The following is a 23,397-nucleotide window of genomic DNA, read 5'->3' on the forward strand; positions in this document are numbered from 1 at the left end:
AACTCAGGTACTCCTGACTCCAGGGCTGGCACTTTATCCACTGTACCACCTAGCTGCCCCTAAGGTTCCTCATCTTAAAATACCTCATATCTATTTCATAAAAGTTGTTAGGAGGCTAAAATGAGATAATGGGATAGGAAAGTACTTTGAAAGGTACAATGTGCTATGTAAATGTAAGGTAGTATTATTGCATATGTGTAATTTAAGATTCTAAATGTGGATTCTAATCTGTTCCCCCAGTTTTGGGGGAAACTAAAATCACTGATAAAACGAGTTTAGGTTTTTAAGGGTTTATTGGAAAATAGGAAGAAAAAGATTGAGAACAGAATTCCAACAACCTGGCATTCCTATCTTTCCTCTAATTTCCTGTGAAGTCCTCTGCCGCCACCACCACCACCAAGTCAGGAACCCAAAAGCCCAAGAGCTCTCCGCGCAGGCTCCCTCTCCTCCTTCCTGTCTCCTCCCAGAAAATAGGAGGCTCCTCAAGTTGATTGGCTGGTAGCCTTGATAGACAGCACCCATGAGTAAACGTCATTTCCTGACGCCAAGGAAAAGCCACAATGTCTCTGAGGCATTTTCCTCATGGCGGAGCTTTCCCACAGCAAGTCTCCAGTAGGTGGCATCATTCCAATCATTACACATATCTGGGGAGAGAGAAATAATGATGTTGGGACAGAATGTGAGGCCTAGAGCTAGAAGGAAGTTTAGAGGTGATCTGGTCAGGAGCACAATGAAGCACACATTTTCGGGCATGGAGTTGTGCTTGACTTTACCTATACTTTTTACAAGGCAGGGTTGAGGGGTGAGGAGAGTGGGGGTTAGCAATAGAGACAAAAAAAAGAGCATCAATAAAATATTGAAAAAATACGCAGTAGAAAACAAAAGTTCGGAAGGAGATACATATAAGTCAATTTTGTTACTACATTGTTAATCTGTAATGAATTCAGTTTCCTTTGCAAGCCTATTTTTTGTTAATCTTTGTATGCTAAAATGTTCATGGCTATAAATGAATAAACTCATAATAATAAATATAATGTAAAAGTAAGAGATCATCAGGTCCAACCCCATAATGATGCAGGTAAGGAAAACAAGTGCTGGAGAAGTTAATTGATTTGCCTAATGAATAACCGAAGGTCACATAGCAGGATTCGGGTTTCCTGTAAACAGAGAACAAAGGACTTGGGAGTAGAATGTCCATTAGAGCCCAGCCTGGTGCCTCTGCTGTTTAAGGTCTCCTTGGTCTTGTAACTATAACTACTATACCTTCTAGGGAAGATGAACATTTTGGGTTCAGCTGAAGTACTCTTCTTCCTCTTCCCTCTACCTTTCTTTCTTTCTTTCTTTCTTTTTTTTTGGTGAGGCAATTGGGGTTAAGTGAGTTACTTGTCCAGGATCACACAGCTAGTAAGTGTCAAGTGTCTGAGGCCAGATTTGAACTCAGGTCCTCTTGAATCCAGGGCCGGTGCTTTATCCACTGTGCCACCTACATGCCCCATCTACCTTTCATTTTCACGTGACCCCCCTGGTTACCTTGGTCTCAGACAGATCTTGCTCCTGCTGCTTTCTGACATTGATCTTCTCCCACTCTTTCTCTCCTAATAGATCATGTTTATATAGCACTTTAAGGTTTTGAAAAGTGCTTCCCCCATGACAACTCGGTGAATCATACAGGGCAAATAGTATTATGGTCATAAGGAGTCAGTTCTGAGGGTGACTTGCTCATTGTTACCTAATGTCAGAGTTCTATCTTCAAACCAGGTCTTCTTACTTGAGACCAGTATTTTTTCTACTAGATAGTATGATGCTGTTTGTCAAAGCAAAGAATCTGAGCGTTGGAAGGGACCTGAAGAAGCAACCATCAACATCTCCTTTAATGCTTCCATGGTTAGGGACTTCAAGGAAGCCATGATTGGACATCTCTGGTAGTTTCTCTCACTTTCCCTGCTGCAGCTGCCTCTGAAATCTAAGAATCTGAAAGTTGGAAGAGCCCCGAAGCCTTCTAGAGTATTTTCTTCTCAAGCCTCAAACTCCCCTTTCTACTCACTTTGAGTAGGTAGGTGACTTTTCCTCTTTCTTTCTTGGACTTCTTTGAATCTTGCAGTGTCCTGAACCCAATTTCATCCATGTTTTCTACTCTTGCCAACGTTTAAGCCCTTTCTCTCATCCCTTCCTATATCTTCTATGACTTTGCTCCATAGTTGTTCTTCTCTCTCTCTCTCTCTCTCTCTCTCTCTCTCTCTCTCTCTCTCTCTCTCTCTCTCTCTCTCCCCTCACTTAACCCCAACTGCCTCACTAAAAACAAAAACAAAAACAAAACAAAACAAAGCACAACTCAACCTTCTCCCCTGCCTTTCTTATTTTTATTTTTAAATTTAATTTTTAAAAATTCTAGTTCTTACTTTCTTTGCTTCCCACAATCCTACAATTTCCTTTGAAGGAAAAGAAAAATAAATGTTTTTAAACAATGCATAAATCAAGCAAAACAAATTCCTTCATTGGCCACATCCCCCCAAAATGTGTCTCAATCACCTCCATGCCAGGAGGTTGGCAGCATGTTTCACTCCGGCTTTCTGGTATGGTGGATGGTCATTATTACATCAATCAGGGTTCTTAAGTCTTTCAAAGTTGTTTGTCCTTACAATGTTGTTATTGTAGAAATTGTTCTTTTGGCTCAACTCACTTCACTCTGCCCTAGTTTTTATCAATCTTTCTAGGCTGAAAAGGCCTCTTCAAACGGTCTTGTATCACAATAATGTTTCATTACATTTTTGTGCTGTAATTTGTTCAGCCTTTCCCTAATTGATGGGCATTCCCTTAGTTTCCAGTTCTTTGTTTCTACAAAAAGAGCTGGCATAAGAATTTGTGTACATGAGTCCCTTTTCTCCTTCTTTGATCTCTTTATGGTATAGGCCTAAAGAGGAGGATCATGAGGTCAAAGGATAGGTACAGGTTAGAAACTTTTGGATCATCCTTCCAAATTGCTTTTCCAATTGGTTGTGCCAATTCACAATCCACCAAACAGTACATGGTAGTCCAGTTTCCCTATTTTTATTTCTGCTATTACTAGTACTGACACTCTTCCTGTTATCTAGTCATTTTTGACTCCTGTCTGTCTGTCTGTCTGTCTCCATCCATTGGTTATCAAATCCTGTTGTTTCATCTCAACAGAGTTTCTTGCTTCTGTCTCTCCTATTCACACTGCAGCCAGCTTAGTCCAGGGCCTTCTTTTTTCTCACACAGGGATAAGGCCTAGACCTTTCATTTCATGACATAGGGAACTCCTGGATAAGGAAATTCATTCTTGCAGTGTGCTTAGAGGTACCTTCTCTGCAACTTATGACCTTAGAGAATTGTCTGGAACATTGAAAGGTCAAGACTTGCCCAGGGAAACAGTAGTTGTGTGTCTTCTGTCATCTTTTAGCAGTGGATCTAGCCTATGCTAGCCCCCACCCCCACCCCCATCCTGCCCTTAAAAAGCCCTTGCTCTCGTCTTTGTTGTTGTTGTTGTAAGCCTCAATTCAAGGAAGATTTGAGTTCAAATCCTGCCTCATACACTTCTAGCAGGGTGAAACTGGGAAAGTTACTTAATTTCTTTCACCCTCAATTTCTTAATCTGTAACATAGGGTTAATAATAACATCTATCTCACTTAACCCTCATTGCCCTGCAATAATAATAATAATAACAACAGCAACAACATCTATGGTCTGGATTGTCATGAGGATCCAATGAGATAATGTATGCACTTTAATGTTCCTCAAGGAGCTATGTAAATATTAGCCATGATGGTTATCATCATCATCATCATTATGGGGCTATGTGCTCCTCTTTTAAAATTAAAAAAAAAATTTGTCTGTGTTTACATGTATTTTTTACATGGCTAGCAGCTAGGTGGCAGAGTGCTGCACTTGGAGTCAGAGAGCCCCAAGTTCAAATTCTGCCCGAGACACTAACTACGTAATTTAGGGATAATAATAGTACTTACCTTCCAAGGTTATTGTGATCATCAAATGAGATAAGGTATATAAAGCACTTTGCAAACCATAAAGCTATATGTAAATGCTAGCTATTATTGTTATTATTTTAAAAATTGACCTCAAAAGAGGCTATGAAGTACTTTCTTTACTTCTACCACTTTTACTCATTAGGAAAATGTGTGATTTATATATTGCCTCTCATCCCTTTTGAGTCATCTCCCCATTTACAAAGTTTGGCCACAAGATTATACCTATCCTTTTTTCAGATGTGTTTTTGTCCCATTTCCCTCCCTCCCCCAAAAAACTACTTTCCTCAGGTCTGGGGTATATATCTTTACCTAAAGTTCTTCTTCTATATGTGTAATTTAAGATTCTAAATGTGGATTCTAATCTGTTCCCCCAGTTTGGGGGAAACTGACTAAAAATCACTGATAAAACGAGTTTAGGTTTTTAAGGGTTTATTGGAAAATAAAAAGAAAAAGATTGAGAACAGAATTCTAACAGCCTGGCATTCCTATCTTTCCTCAAATTTCCGGTGAAGTCCTCTGCCGCCACCACCATCAATCAAGTCCGGAAGCCAAAAGGGCCCGCGCTCTCTGCGCAGGCTCCCTTTCCTCCTTCCTGTCTCCTCCCAGACCATAGGAGGCTCCTCAAGTTGATTGGCTGGTAGCCTTGATAGACAGCACCCATGAGCAAATGTCATTCCAATCATTACATATATTTACAACTTACATTAATATGGCCACTTTCTCCCAAGATTTCCATTTCTACATCACCAACCAATTCTTCCTCAATCGGAATCAAGTTTACTTTATTGATTCCTTTTGCTTTCTGAAAGATGAGATGGTTAACTTATATAAATCAGGAAATTTTCAGATTACTTTGTTATTAGTAGAATGAGATCTCCAGAAATGTCTAGATAGTTGAAGCCCTCTATCACCTTTGCCTGCTGCTACTATAGTAGTTTTATTTATTTTTGATTCAAGATTTATTAGGTACCAGCTGTGTGTAAAGCCTGGCGGCAATACCATTGTAGTATTTATTATTATTATTATTATTTTTGGTGAGGCAGTTGGGGTTAAGTGACTTGCCTAGGGTCACACAGCTAGTAAGTGTTAAGTGTCTGAGGCCAGCTTTGAACTCAGGTCCTCCTGACTCCAGGGTCAGTGCTCTATCCACTGTGCCACCTAGCTGTCCCATTGTAGTATTTTAAAAACTGAGACTAGGAATCATCCATAGCCTTTGCCTCCCTTGGAGAGCTACATTATATCCTTTGACAGCAGTGATTAATTCTGTTTCTTTTATCATCTACATGCTCTCTATCATGTTTCTACTTTCAGGTTTGTGGATTTTTCACACAAGTATATATGGTTTTTGCTAGGTAGTGCTGTTCACCTTCTGTTTTGTTTTGTCTTCTCTTTTGCACAAGACATATTTCAGTTAGTAATCTTATTTCTTGGTTACCCAGTGAAGTCATATATACCTCATTGTGTTAGAATTTCAATTTTGTATTTATTTTTTGTATTTGTTCAATTTATGTATTTGCTCACTCATACTCTTTGCAGTGATATGTACCCACTTGAAGTTAGTTATTATTTCTGATTCTTTCCTCAGCTTGTCACGTGAGAATCACTGGGCACCATACCTATTATTATATTATGACAAACTTCATGTCTTTAGTGTTTGATTTTGGGGGGGGAGGTGAGGCAATTGGGGTTAAGTGACTTGCCCAGAGTCACACAGCTAGTAATTGTTAAGTGTCCGAGGCTGGATTTGAACTCAGGACCTCCTGAATCTAGGGCCAGTGCTCTATCCACTGCGCCATCTAGCTGCCCCTAGTGTTTGATTTTTGTAGTTTATCTGGGCCATTTTCTTCCTCCTCTTCAGATTCTAGTTTAAAGCTCAGTCCAGTTGGACAATCTTTTGGAATATTAAAAAGAATGTGTTAGGCGGTGGGTTTCAGTTTTGGCAGGATACCTCTTGGTTAGCCAAGTCAGATCTACTTAGGACTTCTCTATCCCATAGTAAGCTCTAGCCCACCATCACCATGACTTTCTTCTGGATTAGTAGGATGATTCTCAGCACTTGTGAGTCTTCTTTACTATGCCAAGCCCACTGATTGCCTTTTTCTTCAGAAGTTCAGAATCCTACCTGTTGGATAGCTGCAGGAATACAGAGTTCCTCCTATCTTTCTTTTCATTCTAATGCTCACCACCCTTTTGACAATGGTTTTGGTTCCCACAACCATAGGGCTAGCAGAAAGGGACTTGAGGACAGTTGGACCCACCAGAATCTTTACTACCACCTCTTCATCAAATGGTCACCTCACCTCAACCTGAAGGTTATTGGTGAGAATGAGCGCACTGTCCCTTGGGGTAGCCCATTCCACATTGTTTCCCTCTCCCCCTTCAGTTCTAACACCTGGATCTAAGCAGCATAAGTCCTGTCCCTTTGGTAGTGTGGTTAGAAGGTTAGAATACACACACACACACACACACACACACACACACACACACACACACACACACACACACTTTTTTTTGGTTGGGCAATGGGGGTTAAGTGACTTGCCCAGGGTCACACAGCTAGTAAGTATTAAGTGTCTGAGGCCGGATTTGAACTCAGGTCCTCCTATCCACTGTGCCACCTAGCTGCCCCCATGTGGTTAGAATATTTAGGAAGGGAAGCTTTGTAAGACTTATGCTGAGAAAAGTAACTTTGGCATATTTTTTATGGAGCAATTTATGGAGGAGGGGGGCTATATTTATTTTCTGCATACTTTTGGACTGGTAGAATAACTGACTCCTGTAGTACACTTCCTTTGTTACCTAATTTTACATACACGAATTCAAGATCTCCAATCTCCCCTGCCCCCAACTTTGATTGGAAGGGGGCTTGTTTACAAATAGCAGCTAGTCTTTGTTGGTTTCCCTTCTTCATCTCTGCCTGAAACTCAGTGTTTTTTTTTTTCTTTTGGGGGACTTAGGGCTCAGGCAAACATAGGAAACTGGTATGCAAAATTGAGGTTTTAAAGATACCAGTCAGTGGCTCTCTCCTAGCCTTAACCAGGGGGCTGTCTCCAGCCCACCAAACTAGAATTCTTATTTCCTTTTCTTTCCTTTACCTCAATATTAATAGATTCTCAGAACTGGTTAACTGTCTGCCTTGGTTTCTTTCTTGGACATATGGATTATTTTTTTTCTATTTTATGGAAGTCTATAGACATAGAGGAGCTCTTCATCTCATGGAGTATGAAAAAATATCCTTCCTTGCTTTCTTGGGGGTGGTGGTGATCAGCTTACATTTATATGCAAATAATTAATTGGTGTTTGCCTTAAGTAGGAAGACAAATGTAGAATAGGTCTGGTAGGTTAATAGAACAGTTTACTCTTTGTCCATAACTCCTGGTTATCATGTTGAACTCCAGTTCTTTAAGTTTCCCCATGTAAAGTTCCACAGCAAATTGTCTATTTGACAGTTGGCTCCTGGTCTTTCAGACTATTGAGAATAGTACCTTTAAGCCAGTCTAGTACTTCTCATCTCTTTCCTTTCCTCTCCTTGAAGATGTTAACCTCTGCCAGGCAATAGAGCTTCAAATACCTGTCCCAATGCCAAGGCGCTTCAGTTAATAGAGAGACCTTTGGCCCCTAGGCAACTTTATCTTTTTTTCCTGGACCAGGATACTCCATGTGGCAAAATTTGGCACTCTACCTAGTGGTGAAAGGAACTTTTACATTCTGTTGTAATTTCTGGGTAATAGGTACCTGAGTCATTATTCTCTTCATAAGGATACCTCATTCCAAAGAAATTTGACGTACAGAATTACCAAACGTAATCCTTTGAAGCTATGAACAATGCCTTCAAGTTCAAAACACTTAACAAATGTTGTTGAACTTAAATGAATTTTACTTTATAATGTCTAATGTTTTAGATTGTTTTATATATTATATTAGTCTGAACCAATATATTGAAATATTGGGCACACTCTGCAATGAGATATCATGGAAAGAAAAAGAATATATATGTATACACTGAAAAATAATTATGTGGGGAAAATGACAGTGAAAGTTGTTTATTTCTTTTAGTTCACCTTGAGATATTTTATTACATATATTTTAATCTGTATCTTTATTCTCTTTACTATCATCACCATCTATCCCCCAACAAGTGTAGTCAGGTCAAACTCTGGTTTTATACAAGCCACGCTTGAAAGAAGTGTGGCCTGAATTTGGACAAATACAATAATAATGCATTAGATTGAACCTAATCTCCTCAGTCATCTTTTAGATGGTCAGGAGAAAGTGAATCAATCATTGATTTTATTCTCCATTCTTGAGGTCTAGGAGTGTGGGTGCAAAGTGAAATCTCAGTAGTTTATAGTAAGGCAAAAGGGAATGGGTATCATGAGCTGACTGCTCATGGCAGTAGGAAGATCTTAGGGATGAGAGGTGCTTTAGAGGAAAGTGAACTGCTAAAGGAGTTGGTCACTTCCCAGCTGCTATTTTGCTGTGTGGTTCTGCCAGGGGGCCCAAAAGGCAGATCATCATTTTTGCCCTTTTCTTTCCACAAGTTTATTGGTGGATTTTCTCTGTAAACATGAGTTTATAGGTTTTAAAAACAGAAGTAGCTTGTTCATCATAGGGCCAGTTCTTCAGAAGGGTTTATTTCCTGTATAAGGCTCATATCTTTATGTTACTTCCATGGTGACTTTTCTGTCAAAGGCTCATTGATTTTTTTTTTTTTAATTTTTTTTTTTTTGGTGAGGCAATTGGGGTTAAGTGACTTGCCCAGGGTCACACAGCTAGTAAGTGTTAAGTGTCTGAGGCCAGATTTGAACTCAGGTGCTCCTGAATCCAGGGCCAGTGCTTTATCCACTGCACCATCTAGCTGCCCCCAGGCTCATTGATTTTGAAGACCTGCTTTATTTTATGGTTGGTTTAGGTGCAAGGGGGAAAATCGGTGAAGGTTTGAATAGGAGCCCCTGATATTATCTAGCCCAGATCACAGATCCTAAGGCCTCTATAAGAGGAAACTCCTCCACAGCACCCTTAACAAGTAAGCTGACTTTTTCAGATGCCTTGCCCCCTGCTGGTAGGGAACTAGGCTGTTCCTTCTGTGAGCCCTTGCCATTTTGAGGAATCATGGCATAATGGAAAGAGTACTGGTTCAGGAGTCAGAAGACCAATGTCTAAATTGTAGCCATGCTCTTTACTGCTGGTATTACCTGGCCCAACCTCTCTGGGCTTCAGCTTCTCCATTTGTAAAATAAGGAAGTTGAACTGGGTGCCCTGTATGATCCATTCTATCTCTAAATCTCAAAATCCATTATGACCCATCACTAAACAGCTTTAGATGTTAGGTTCTTCTTGCTGTGGAGTTGGGATCTTGTCTTTCTCTAACTTTCTCCTACCCTAGCCTTCCAGGGACTAAGCGAGTTCAGCCTAATTCCTAATTTTGTGGAACAGTATTTCAAATATTTGAAGCCAAAGATGAGAGAGGTTGAATGACATGGTGGAAAAGGCTCTGGCTTTGAAGTCAAAGGACGTGAGTTCAAACTCTGACACTTCCAGTTTCTATACTTGTGACTTTGAGCAAGTTACTGAACTTCTCTAGTCTTTTTTTCTTATCTGTAAAAATAAGGGTCAGCCAGCATAACTCACAAGGTTCCTTTAAGCTCAACCATAACTCATGTGATTTGATTTCAAGTCCCCTTCCCACTCTTTCATTCACAATGGTGCTAAATTCCCCAGACACATAGGAAGGAAAAGAGTATTCTTCTTTAAAAAAAAAAAAAAAGAAAAAAATTAGAGCCTTAAGTGAAGGTCATATTAACTAACCAGCTAATGTTTTTGAGTAACTATGATGTGCTGGGCATTGAGGAATACAAGGGAAAGAAGAAATCCAATTACTCCTATCAAACTTATAACTTGTGAGGAACAGTGACTTAGATAAGACAAAGAATTAGGCAGTAAAATCAAATGTTAATTATTATGTGGTTTAGTTTGCCCAAAGGGCTGTGGGACTGTGCCTACTCTTTGACCCAGTAATACCACTACTAGGTCTGTATCCCAAAGAGATCATAGAAAATGGGAAAGACCCACATGTACAAAAATATTTAAAGCAGCTGTCTTTGTGGTGGCAAAGAATTGTAAATTGAGGGGATGCCCATCAATTGGGGCATGGCTGAACAAGTTGTGGTATATGAATGTAATGGAATGCTATTGTGCTGTAAGAAATGATGAGCAGGCAGATTTCAGAAAAACCTGGAAAGACTTAAGTGGACCGACGCTGAGTGAAGTTAGCAGAACCAGGAGAACATTGTACATAGCAACAGCAACATTGTTTGATGATCAGCTGTGATAGACTTGGCTCTTCTCAACAGTGAAATGATCCAAGACATTTCCAAAGAACTCATGATGGAAAATGCCCTCTACATCCAGCAAAAAGAACTGTGGATTCTGAATGCAGATTGGACCATACTGTTTCTACTTTTTGTTGTTTTATTTTCTTTTTAAGATTTTTCCCTTGTGCTCTGATTCTTCTTTCACAAGATCACTAATGCAGAAGAAATATGTTAAATGGGATTGTACATATATAACCTATATCAGATTGCTTGCTGTCTTGGGGAGATTGGAGGGAAGGGAGGGAGAAAACTTTGGAACTCAAAATCTTATGAAAACAAATATTGAAAACTATCTTTATGTGTAACTGGAAATAATAAAATACTTTTATGATTAAAAAATAAAAAAAACTAAAAAAAATATTATGTGGTTCAGGCTATAAGTGTTACAGGGCATCCCTGGTCCTTTGCTCTTTTCTTGCCATTTTCCTTTTCTTTGTTTCACTGCTCAGCTCACATCATTCTTTAGGAACCCAGTGGAGGTCACAGATGGTAAACAATGAAGTAGCTATACTTTCTTGCCATACATCTCCCTTGTGAAAAGAGTGAGGGCAAGGAGAGCTCTGCCAAAATTAAGGAAAGGGTCAGGCTTGCAGGAGGGCTAACCCAAAGGACTTGGATACTTCCCACTATCATTGTGGAATGAGCATTGCCTGTGGAGTCTAAGGACCTGGGTTCAAATCCTACCTTTAACCTTCACTACTTGTGTGACCTAGGACAGCAATTCACCTAATCTCCCTGGGTCTCCATTTCCTTATGTGTAAAATGAGGGGGTTAGATTGATTAGATGGCCTTTGAGGTCTCTTCCAACTCTGGATTTATGATCCCCATGCTCTCTTCCTCCTCCCCAAGCTTTAGAAAGAGCTAAGGAAAAAGAACCAGAAGAATAATAATGAAATTGTATTGAGACAGAGAAATCATGAAAAAAAGCGGACAAAGGGGCAGCCTACCAGTGTCAGATCTTGAATTATATTACAAAATAATAATCTTCGGGGGCGGCTAGGTGGCACAGTGGATAAAGCACTGGCCCTGGATTCAGGAGTACCTGAGTTCAAATCGGGCCTCAGACACTTGATACTTACTAGCTGTGTGACCCTGGGCAAGTCGCTTAACCCCCATTGCCCCGCAAATAATAATAATAATAATAATAATAATAATAATAATAATCTTCAAAACAATTTGATTACTGGTTAAAAATAACTTGATCATGGGAACAAATTAGGCAAACAACATACAATGCAAATTAGTCTAGTTGCCTATTGTTCAATAAACCCAAAGACCCCCAACTATTGGAATAAGAACTCGCCATTTATTTATTTATTTTTAATTTTTTATTTTGCGGGGCAGTGGGGGTTAAGTGACTTGCCCAGGGTCACACAGCTAGTAAGTGTCAAGTGTCTGAGGCTGGATTTGAACTTAGGTACTCCTGAATCCAGGGCCAGTGCTTTATCCACTGCACCACCTAGCCACCCCTCACTATTTAATTTTAAAAAACCTGCTGGGAAAACTGGACAGCAATATGGAAGAAATTAGATTTAATCCAACACCATATACTAAGATAAGCTCTAAATGGATACATGTTCCCAATCTAAAAGGTCACATCATACATGAATTAGAGAAACATGGAAAAAATTCTCTACCAGATCTATGGATTGATGAAAAGTTAGTGACCAAACGAGGGCTAGAGGATCACAGAAGATAAAATGGATCATTAGTTTTAACATAAAATTTAAAAGTTTTTGCCTAAATAAATCCAATAAAGCTAAGATTAAAAAGGAAACACCTGGGGAAAAAAATCTTTGTAGGAAGTTTCTCTGAGTAGGGTCTCATTTCTAAGTAAGGAATTGATTCAAATTTATAAGAATGAGCTATTCTGTAATTGCTAAATGAACTAAGGATATAACTTCAGTTCGCAAGAGGGAAAAACCTCAAGGGTATCTTTAGTCATAAGAAAAAATGCTCCAAATAACTAATAGAGAAATTAAAATGAAAATAATCTTGAAGTTCCACCTCCCACCCTACAGATTGGCAAAGGTGATAAAAAAGGAAAATGACAGATGTTGGAGAGTTTGTGGGAAAACAGGCACATTGATATTCTATTGGTGGTTGTGTAAATGGGTACAACTGTTCTGGAAAGCAATTTGAAATTATACACAAAAAGTTACTAAACATTTCATGTCCTTTGACACAGCCATATCCTTGCTAGGCCTATACTGAAAAGAGTTCCATGAAATAGGAAAGGTCCTAAGTGGACAAAAATATTTCTAGCAGCCTTTTTTTTGAAGTTATTTAAAAACAAACAAACCTGAAAACTAAAGATTTGCCTTGCCCATTATTGGAAGAATGGCTTAATAAGTTTTGGTAAATGAATGTGATGGAATACTCTTGTGCTGTAAGAAATGAAGAAATAGATTATTTCCAGGAGATGTGGAAAGACTTTTATGAAGTGATGCAGAGTGAAGCAAGCAGAACCACAAGAACAATTTATACTATAGGACCAATATTATAAAAATGAACAATTCTGAAGACTTTTATAAACCAATGAAGGATGAAATGTGCAGGAGGAAATTTATACAATAACAAAACTCTAAAGATGAGCAACTTTGAAAGATGTAAGAATTTTGAATGATGAAAGGACTGATGATAAAACATACTCTCCACCTCCAGAGACAAGTAATAGACTTAGGGGTGAGAATGAGTATGTTTTTTTTTGTTTGTTTTGTGAGGCAATTGGGGTTAAGTGACTTGCCCAGGGTCACACAGCCAGTATGTGTTAAGTGTCTGAGGCCGGATTTGAACTCAGGTACTCCTGACTCCAGGGCCGGTACTCTATCCATTGTGCCATCTAGCTGCCCTCAGAGAATGAGTATGCTTTTGCATAGAGTCAGTGATAATTTATTTTGCTTTACTCTATGTACTGTATTTGTTACAAAGGATTTTCTTTTCTTTTCTCTCTTTTTTTAATAGGATGGAAGATGATAGGGAGAGAAAATAGATTTCAGTTAATTAAAAAGAATACTTTAAAAATATAGGTACACACACACACAGAAAAAAAACACACAAAAAAACCCCAAACCAAAAATATAGGTTGAGGGGTTACAGGTGTGGAACATTGCATGTCCTTTCAGATGAGATCACTACGTTGTTAGTTTTGCTGAATTGTTTTGCCTTATTCCAAGAGAACTCTCATGGGGTGGGGGTCATCTGGAAATGTTCATAATGTAAAACCTAGTCAGGTCAATAAAACTAAAAAAAAATTTAATTTAATTTAAAACAAGGTTAAGGCCAAGGGAAACTGGAAGAAGAAACAGAAGAGTCATCCCTACTTTGCTCCTTTTCCCTTCCTTTCGGGGAAGCCTAGGATTCTCTTCCCTTTAGCTTAGTCTCCTGGAATGTGTATTTTGGAAGGAGTAGGGAGAAGAAGTGCATGGGTGGGGAATCATATTTCTCATCTCTCATCTCTCATCTCCCCCCTCCCCCAACTCCCCAGAACCTGAGTTACCACCACAGGCTAAATTCTTTCCACCTGCTGTCACTTCAGAGGCAGCCAGGGCCAGCTGGGCATCAGATGCTTTCTTGGAAGTGTGCTTTGGCCTTCAGGTGTGGGGTAGTAGCAACTGGAGCGTTGGGGTCTCTACATTTTGACACTTGCTTGTTAGCAGGGAGGACTTTGTAGAAGCAGAGGCCTGTCTTTTCTGGCTTATTATGCTCTTAACCTTGAACTCTGGGGTAACTGGATGGGAGCCAAGGCTCCTGGAGGTGAAAATGGAGTTTTTGGTCAGCACCTGGTCTAGACTTGGGAGGGGCTGTGTGTGTTGGATAGGAAGAAGGATTCAGTGCTTCTGACTATTGTAATAAGAACTTGAAAGAGGTCCTGACAATGAATATTAACTGTGCATTGTGTTAGGAACTTGTAGGAGAAGGGTCCTGGGAATAATCATTAAAAATACACCAATAAAACCATCTCTGCTCTCCAAGAGCCTAAAGCCTAGAAGGGGAGGTAGTCAGTGTGTGAGGAAAAGCAGAGGAGTAACAGCCTGGATGCTGTGCTGAGGCAAAGGAGGGCTTGTTTAACAAACACAGAACACTAATGCTTACACTTACCGTGGGTGATGTTCTCATGGCTGAATCAGACTTGTTGAATCAGAGGCCTGGGGAGGGAGGGAAGACTTGGTGGCATTTTACCTCTTTTCGACCCCTCTCCACCAGCTGTCTGAGTTAATTAGGTGATGTGAGAAGCAGAGGAGAAATCGAGCATTGGGATGCCAGAGCGGAGCTTCCTTCAGTAGCAGTCCCTAGAGTATCCCATATTTCCTCCCCCTGCAGCTATTAATAACACCGTCTCTGCAGAGCTGTTCATGCTGTTCATCCTTCTAAAGGAAATAGGTTGGACCAGGCATGGTTCCCCGTGCTCCTGGCCCCATCAGAGGATTTCTGACGCCATTGGAGGTGGGGGGAGAAACATGGGATCTGTCCTTGGTTGCCTGTCTGCTCCTACTCTCACAATAGCCTGGCCAGTGACCCAGCTTCTCCTTGATACTAGCCCGGATTGGGTCAAGCTTAGGGAACAGATTCTATGACCTCCAGCCTCTACCCTGTGTGACTCACAGTTAACAACACTGGGGGTTGAAGGGCTTGCCTAGTTGAATAGAGATCCCTATTCACCCTGCCTCTACACCCCAGTCTTTATTTGAATCTGTATGTCAGCCTAATAATAATTTGAATTTATCTAGCACTTTAAAGTTTTCAAATCACTTCTCCCATGGCAGGTATGTAGTGTAAACTATTTCTTCATTTTATAGTTGGGAAAACAGAATCAGATGTAGCATATGCTCATTGTCACATCTAATAAGCATTAAAGCCAGGATTCAAACCCAGGGCTTCTAACTGCAGGGTCAGTTTGCTTTGTACTATACTACATCAGTCTCAATACCATGGTAGACAAGGAGATGCCTATAAGGGCTTCCTAACTTAAGGTCTATGAAATTATATTTTAAACAAATACTTCGATAGTTGTATTTTAACGTAATTAGTTTCCTTTGTAATCCTATCTGGTAAGCATTTAAAAAATATTATTCTGAGAAGAGATCCATAAGCTTCATCAGACTGCCAAAGGGGCCTATGATATAAGTAAGATAGAGAAAGGGATGTGATGAAATGTGGGGTTGTACTGCGTCATAAGAGAATGCCAATCTTTGCTACCACACTGCAGGGGTAAGAAGTGGGAACATCTCCTGGACCTCTGCTTTTCTCATGCTCTTGCTGACTTCCCAGGCAGAGCATGTTGCCCCCCACAGACAGCCCACCATGCAGAATTAGCTTGTTGCATACATTGTGAGGAAATGTTAGGAAATAGGCCTATGTGTATATGCATGTACACACATACGTATACGCATATATACATACATGCATATTCACACACATACACACTGAAACACACACACAACATGTGCATACATGCACACATACATATTTTTAAGCTAAGTCACTCATCATGGTGTTGTATTTTTCAGCTTAGCCAAGATTCAGAACATTTCAAGGTTCTTTCCTAGGTCTAGTGATTACATAGCTCCCATTTATATAGCTGTCTAAGGTCTGCAGTGTTTTACAAATACCTCCTATTAACCTCACAACTACCCTGGGGGAGGTACTATTATTGTCCCCGTTTTACAGAAGAAGAACCTGAGACAGACAGAAGGTTGATACTTGCTTAGGGTTACATAGCTATTAAGGGTCTGTGGCTAGATTTGAACTCAGATCTTCCTAACCCCAGTTCCACTGTACCAGCTAGTACCTGGTGTACTTGAATGCTCCCTAACACCTCATCCCCACCCTTCCCCAGATCTGAAATAATTTCCTTTAGGTCTTAATCGTTCTTCTGGGCAATTCACCTGACTTTTACCCTCTGATCTCAAGCCAAGGCTTTTTTTTATTGGGCGCTTTTTTGGATTTTGGTTGAAATTGCTGCCTCACCAAGTTATCTGGTGTCCCCAGAGCACCAGCCTGTCCCCTGCCCCATTAATCTGTGACGTTTTTAGGCTCTCAGTCCCTGTATGTTAGCTCCCCTAGAATTTGCTTCTCTGCTCTGTAGTTTTCTCAGAAGATCCCTTAAGTTCTTCACAGCTCCAGCTGATAGGCTCAATTGCTCACCTTACCAAAGTGGCTTGTTGTTGTTGTCCTTTTTTTTTTTTTTTTTTTTTTTTGCGAGGCAATTGGAGTTAAGTGGCTTGCCCAGGGTCACACAGCTAGTAAGTAAGTGTCAAGTGTGTGAGGTCAGATTTGAACTCAGGTCTTCCTGAATCCAGGGCCAGTGCTTTATCCACTGAACCACTTAGCTGCCCCGTCTTTTTTTTTTTTTTTTTTTTTGCTGAGGCAATTGGGGTTAAGTGACTTGCCCAGAGTCACACAGCTAGTAAGTGTCAAGTGTCTGAGGACAGATTTGAACTCAGGTACTCCTGAATCCAGGGCCAGTGCTTTATCTACTGCGCCACCTAGCTGCCCCCTGTCTTTTGTTTTTAAGAAACTTCTCCCTGTAAGAATTCAAGGGGCATGTTTCCATATTAATGAAAATAACAGTCTTTCTTTGTTATATATTTTTCGTTTTTTGTTTTTGCAGGGCAAGGAGGGTTAAGTGACTTGCCCAGGGTCACACAGCTAGTTAAGTGTCAAATGTCTGAGGCCAGATTTGAACTCAGGTACCCCTGAATCCAGGACTGGTGCTTTACCCACAGTGCCACCTAGCTGCCCCAGTAATGAGATTTATAAGACATAGTTTTTGCCCTTAAGATTATAATCTGATTGGGGAAAAGAGTTATAGATAGGAAAAGACAAAAAAAGAGAGAGGTTATGACACAATGAAAGGTGTCATAAGACAGTACATGATTCATTGCTGTCTAAACAACACAGACTATGGTTTTGGAGAGATGAGAAATCGCTGTGGGCTGGATATTTCCTCCGTAGTGGTCTTAGGCAAGAGTTTCCAACTTTTTAGAGCATTCAGATCTCTTTATGACCAAAGATTGTGTGAATCATAACATGGTACAGTTATACTATTAACATTTTCGAGAAAAATATGACAATAAGTTACTATGTATTCCAGTAATTCTCTTATTTTGTATTTTATCAGTCTCAACAATATTTACATACTTTGGGGAAAAAAAAAGTTAACATGGATAGAGGATCAGGGTGATAAGAGTTTGAAGGCACTCATCAAACTCCTCACCCTGCACCTCACCTGACAGGTAAGGAGCCTGAGGCCAAGAGGGGGCAAGTGATTTGCAGAAGTTCAAGCCCATGGTACACATTGAGTCTTTGAGACCTCTGATTTATTCAGGCTGCAAACATTGTATTCATTTACTGTGCCAAGTTATGTCATATAGTTTGTTGGTGAGTGTATGGATGGACAGCATTAACTCTGTAATGCCGGCTAGGACCAGGTGTGTGCTGGTGCCAGCTCAAACTAGCTCTTGGGAGCTGACTGTTAAATTTTTAGTTTGAGCCTTTATACCTCAGAAAACACTCCAAAGGAGGGTTTCATTTATTCTTTTGTTGATTGTCTCAACTTTAGAAAGTGAGGGAGAAAATGTTAATAATGCAGATTAAGCTTAAAAGTGTATCAGTGGGGGCAGCTAGGTGGCGCAGTGGATAAAGCACCGGCCCTGAATTCAGGAGGACCTGAGTTCAAATGCAGCCTTAGACACTTGACACTTACTAGCTGTGTGACCTGGGGCAAGTCACTTAACCCCCATTGCCCTGCAAAAAAAACCAAAAAGCAAACAAACAAAGAAAAAGTGTATCAGTGTGTACATCCTCCCTGACACCCTCCCACCCCCCAAGCTGGTTGTGAAGCATTTACCAGCAATCCTGGGCTAGGACAATTGTTAGGAATTATGGGTCTGGGGCTATGCCACACTACCTACCTTAGAATCTTAAGACATGATGCTAAGAACTGGAAGGTTTTCAAACAGGCTTACTTATTTTGCTTTGTTCCCATGCTCAAACAGCCTCCTTAACCTCAGCTAAGACATCTTTCAATTGCATGCCATCAGTCAGCAGCAGAACTGGCTGGTAGTTAATGGACAAACCAACATCAAAGCCTGATGGCAGGGGCTGTCATCTTAGTCTAGAAAAGGTATCAACATAAGAACTGAGTGATTTTGAAGACTTCATTGTTTCTTCCTCCCTGGGCATCAATTTTTTTTCTTCTACTCTGTCATTAGTGGATAGTGCTGGCATGTAAAGTATTCCACAATGTGGCCTCCCACTGACCTTTCCAAACAAATTTCTTATTACCCTACTTCATGTACTCTCCATTCTAGTCAAACTGACCAGCTCTGTCTTCCTCATACATAACATTCTGCCTTTCCCTATTTTTTCCTTTGCACAGGCAAACCCTAAATCCTAAAAACCTGACTCTAAATCTCTTGTGTCTTAAATAGATACCCTCCTTTTTTGCTGCTTTGTCATATCCGACTCTTCATGACCCCATTTGGGGTTTTCTTGGCAGAGACACTGGAATGGTTTGCCATTTCCTTCTACAGCTCTCTCTCTCTCTTTTTTTTTTTTGGATGGGGCAGTGAGAGTTAAGTGACTTTCCCAGTATCACACAGCTAGTAAGTGTCTAGTGTCTGAGACTAGATTTGAACTCAGATCCTCCTGAATCCAGGGCTGGTGCTTTATCCACTGTGCTACATAGCTGCCCCTCCAGCTCATTTTACAGTTGAGGAAACTGAAGCAAATAGGCTTAAGTGACTTGCCCAGGGTCACACAGCTAGTAAGTGTCTTGAGGCCAAATTTGAACTAGGGAAGATGAGTCTTCCAGCCTCCAGTCCCAGCACTCTGTGTGCTGCGCCACCTAGCTGCCTCTTAGAATCCTTATCTTCATATTACAATTCAGATGCTATACAATACACAGAGCCTTTCCCTAACTTTTCAAGTTGTTAAATTCCTTTGGGCCAGGTGGTACAACAGATAGAGCAATGGGGCCTAGAGTCAGGGAAAACTGAGTTGAAATCCAGCCTTAAATACTTACTAGGCTTGTGACCCTGGGCCAGTCACTTAAACTCTTCCTTCCTCAAGTCTCCTGATTTGTAAAACTAGGATAATACCCACTTCGTGGTACGTAGTGAGTGCTTAATAAGTGCTTGTTTCCTTCTGCTATTTAGCATATACACTTTATATTTACTTACCTGTGTATACATGATTTCACCTGTGAAAGGAAGGTGTTAGACTAGATAGACTTCTAAAATCCCTTCTGGCTATAAATCTCCCCCCCTCTTCCTGCCATGTAGCATCTAGCTCCTGGGATGTGTTTTCAAATGTCTGTTGAATTGAGTTAAATAGTGAAGATTCCTTTCTCCTGCTCAGTGCCACCTCAGGAGTTTGTAATAGGCAAACAGATTAGCGTCAGCCCATCCTACATGGTCATCCCCTGGAGTCTTGGAAAGGAAAATTCAATTTTATTTCTGCCTTGGGCTGATAATCCAGTTGAAGGGAGGGACAACTGAGAAGCTGTGCAGTATTTCGACATAGTCGTTAGGTGGCAGTGTGACTCCACAAAACGATTTCATTTATTTTGACGAATTGTGGATTTACTCTAACTGGCTTACTCTACAGATGAAGACATGCCAAAGGTCAGGCAGGAGCCAGATTGGGCATGTTCTTATGACTTCCAAGGAAGTCACAGGATCATCTAGCTCAAGTGTCCTCTGAAAGACCATCCCCTGCATGGACTTCAAAAGATCATAAGATTTAGGGCTACAAGACACCTCATAGAAGATCTAGTTTGACCCTCTTATTTTACAGATGAAGAAACTTGGGTCTGGATGGATAATAATTTGTCCAGGGTCACACAGAGAGTGTGGCCCAGGCCCTTTGACTGCAAACCCAGTATTTTTGCTCTTAGAACAAGCTTCATTCTCTTGGATAGTCTCAGGCTGAAAATACATCTTCCTGGCTTTCAAAGCCCTCTACAGTCTGTCTCCAACCCTGCCTACCCAATTTTAATTTTTCCTTATTCTTCCTTCCCCCATTTCTTATCCTTTGTTCTAATCTGGTTATCCTGTGTCTTGAGTGTTTGTCCCTCTCTGCCTGCATCCTTGTTTCTCTCCACCCCAGAATGCCTTCTCTTTCTCCTCTGTCTGATCATATCCGGTCTAATCCTTCAAAGACCAGTTCAAATCCTCCCTCTCTCAAGTAGCCTTCCCTCATACTATGCCAGCTCCCACTGTTTACTCCCTAAGTTTGGGATCTTGGGATACAAGTCACTGCTCATTTGCACATTGTCTGTTCATCTTGGTTGCCTCGTGCAGGGAGGTGGGTTTTTTCCCCTATGAAGTGAGATTTTTGATGATGAGGACCTTGTCTTCATTCTTTTGTGTCCCCTCAAAATGCCTGGCATTGTGCTGGGCCCCTGATATAGGTGCTCAATACCTGTTTATTGGTTGGGTAAGAAGAAAGGGGGTGATCTGAGTGAACAGAAAAGTGGAATGGCCTTGGACATGGGTCCTAAAGTACCTTCTGGGGATGCAGCTTGATGAGCCTTGGAGCACCCCCAGTTTCTCCTCTCTTTAAGCCCTTTCCATCTCCCCCTGTGTCTTACCTTAACCATTCTAGCAGACACCTCCCTCCCCTAAGTCCCTATATCCCAACTCCCTAGGTAGATGGACTCGGCTGGAAAGTGTAACTCAGGAACTGCTTAGGAAGCTCTTCGGGGCAGTTGCCAGTTCCAAAATATCCCAGGGAGATCAAGTTTGGTTTATTTCTGATCTCACAATCAGCATGAGAGACAGGGTGGTGAAGTGGTAGGAACCTTAGACACGGAGTCAGACGCAGGCTCTTGTGTTTACCAGGCGTGTGACTTTGAAGAAGCTCTTTCACTTCTCCAAGTCTGTTTATCCATTAAAAAAAACCTATTCAATAATACTTGTACCAAGAAGCGAGGTGTTATCAGTGCCTAGGGAGCTGGTCTTAGAAAAGGAAAAGCTGAGCTCACCTTCTGCTTCAGATGCTGCTTTTTTGTCACCAGGGGGTAAATCACTCACCAACCCTGTGCTGCACACAACCGTTGAATGAAGGAAAGGAACGAGCGTTTATTAAGCATCTGTTAAGCACTTTGCCAATATTATTCATACAACTCCCCTGGAAGCTATTAGCATTCCCGTCTTACAGTTGAGGGAACTGAGGCACATAGGTTCAATGACTTGCCCAAGGTCACATAGCTAGTAAGTGTTTGAGGCAGAATTCAAACTTGGGTCTTCCTGATTCTAGGTCTGGCACTCAATTTATTCCAGCTTATAGTTTAGGTCTATAAATTCCAGAGCTTTGGTAGAGAGTTTTAATACTATGACAGTGAAACCACAAGTCTCGTCCAAAAACACTTGCTGTTTTGCCCGTCATAGAACTGTTCTTAAGAAAGGACTCTGCAGTGTGCTGGCTAACTGTGAGATATTAATAGTTTGATGCCTCATTGTGGTGCAGACATACTCCTGACTCTAGTTTCTAAAGGCTGTGCTCTCGAACATTGGCGGGTCCCATCATACAGAAAAGGTTTCAGGGGCAGGCCCAGGGGATCAGTGTTGTTCAGAGACCTTTCTAACTGATTTTGGAGGCTCGTCCCCACACTTGCTGTGGGGTGATGATTTGCCCACATGATATGAATAAATAAGTGGATGAGAAAGCATTTGTTAAACTCTTTTTGCTGTTCAGCTGTTTCAGTTGTTCAGGTCTGACTCACCTGGTGTCTCACCTTCAGGGTGCTTTGCTGTCTCACATGGTTTGGTCATTCACTCACGGACTCTGTTTCTTTCTGCAGATGCTTCAGGATTGCCCCAAGGCCCGAAGGGAGGTGGATCTGCATTGGAGAGCCTCTCAGTGTCCACACATTGTCAAGATTGTGGATGTCTATGAGAATCTGTACGCTGGAAGGAAGTGTCTCCTGATTATCATGGAATGGTGAGTAGCTCTTCCTGTACACTCCTCCCCGTCTCAAACTCGAATCCCCTGCTCAGCCCTTTGGGTCAGCCTCCCACTTCTTCTGCCTCCCCATTCCTCTCCAACACTGCCTTCAGCCCCGTTCAATCCAACTATCCAGTGTTTAGTTTATTCTCATAACCCGCTTGGCAGTAATCGGGAATTTTTTTTTTTTTTTTAGTGAGGCAATTGGGGTTAAGTGACTTGCCCAGGGTCACACAGCTAGTAAGTGTTAAGTGTCTGAGGCCGGATTTGAACTCAGGTCCTCCTGACTCCAGGGCCAGTGCTCTATCCACTACGCCACCTAGCTGCCCCTAATAGGGCAATCTTAACATGGGAGTGCTTAACTTTTATTGTTAAGGGATGGTGTGTGATTAGGGAGGTGGGAGAGAGCTAGAAACTCCATTTTTACACACCCATCACTTGTCTCTTGGCTTTTCTTTCAGCATGGATGGTGGAGAGCTCTTCAGCCGCATACAGGACCGGGGAGACCAGGCCTTCACAGAGAGAGGTGAGCAAGCCTTCCTGGCCAAGGCAGAACGGTTTGAGTAGTAAGTTCTGTAGAAACCGATTCCCAAAGGAGACTTTCTGTAGTAGGGCTAAAGGGCTACTCTATTAGCTGTGGCTCCAGCCCCGTCCCCCCCCCCCCAACTATGCCCCGGATTCTTGAATTCTGCCAGGGTGAGTAATTCCAGTTTGGGGTCATGACTGACCTTGCTGACATCATTCTCGGGCAATGTTCTTAAACTTCATGGATCCTTTGGCAGTCTGGTGTGGCTTATGGATTCCTTCTCAGAATATTGTTCTTAAATGCATAAAGTAAAATGCCTAGGATTACAAAGAAAGCCAAATGGTTTTGTTTTGGTTTTGTTTTGTTTTTTTGGCGGGGCAATGGGGGTTAAGTGACTTGCCCAGGGTCACACAGCTAGTAAGTGTCAAGTGTCTGAGGCCGGATTTGAACTCAGGTACTCCTGAATCCAGGGCCAGTACTTTATCCACTGTGCCACCTAGCTGCCCTGACCCCTTGCACTTTTGACATGGACCCCTTGGA

The 23,397-nt window shown here is 41.3% G+C and overlaps 1 protein-coding gene across 1 annotated transcript in view; it reads left to right on the plus strand.

The window, feature by feature from the left end:
• Positions 1-23,397, plus strand: part of MAPKAPK2 (MAPK activated protein kinase 2) — a 67,335-nt gene that overhangs the window by 36,470 nt on the left and 7,468 nt on the right. Inside the window, exons 2-3 of the mRNA XM_043962487.1 lie at positions 22,189-22,328; positions 22,793-22,857. Coding sequence (XP_043818422.1) covers positions 22,189-22,328; positions 22,793-22,857 — 205 coding nt within the window. The remainder of the gene's footprint in view (positions 1-22,188; positions 22,329-22,792; positions 22,858-23,397) is intronic.

The sequence above is a fragment of the Dromiciops gliroides genome, chromosome 4, assembly GCF_019393635.1.
Source record: "Dromiciops gliroides isolate mDroGli1 chromosome 4, mDroGli1.pri, whole genome shotgun sequence".
In the NCBI taxonomy this organism is placed as follows: domain Eukaryota; kingdom Metazoa; phylum Chordata; class Mammalia; order Microbiotheria; family Microbiotheriidae; genus Dromiciops; species Dromiciops gliroides.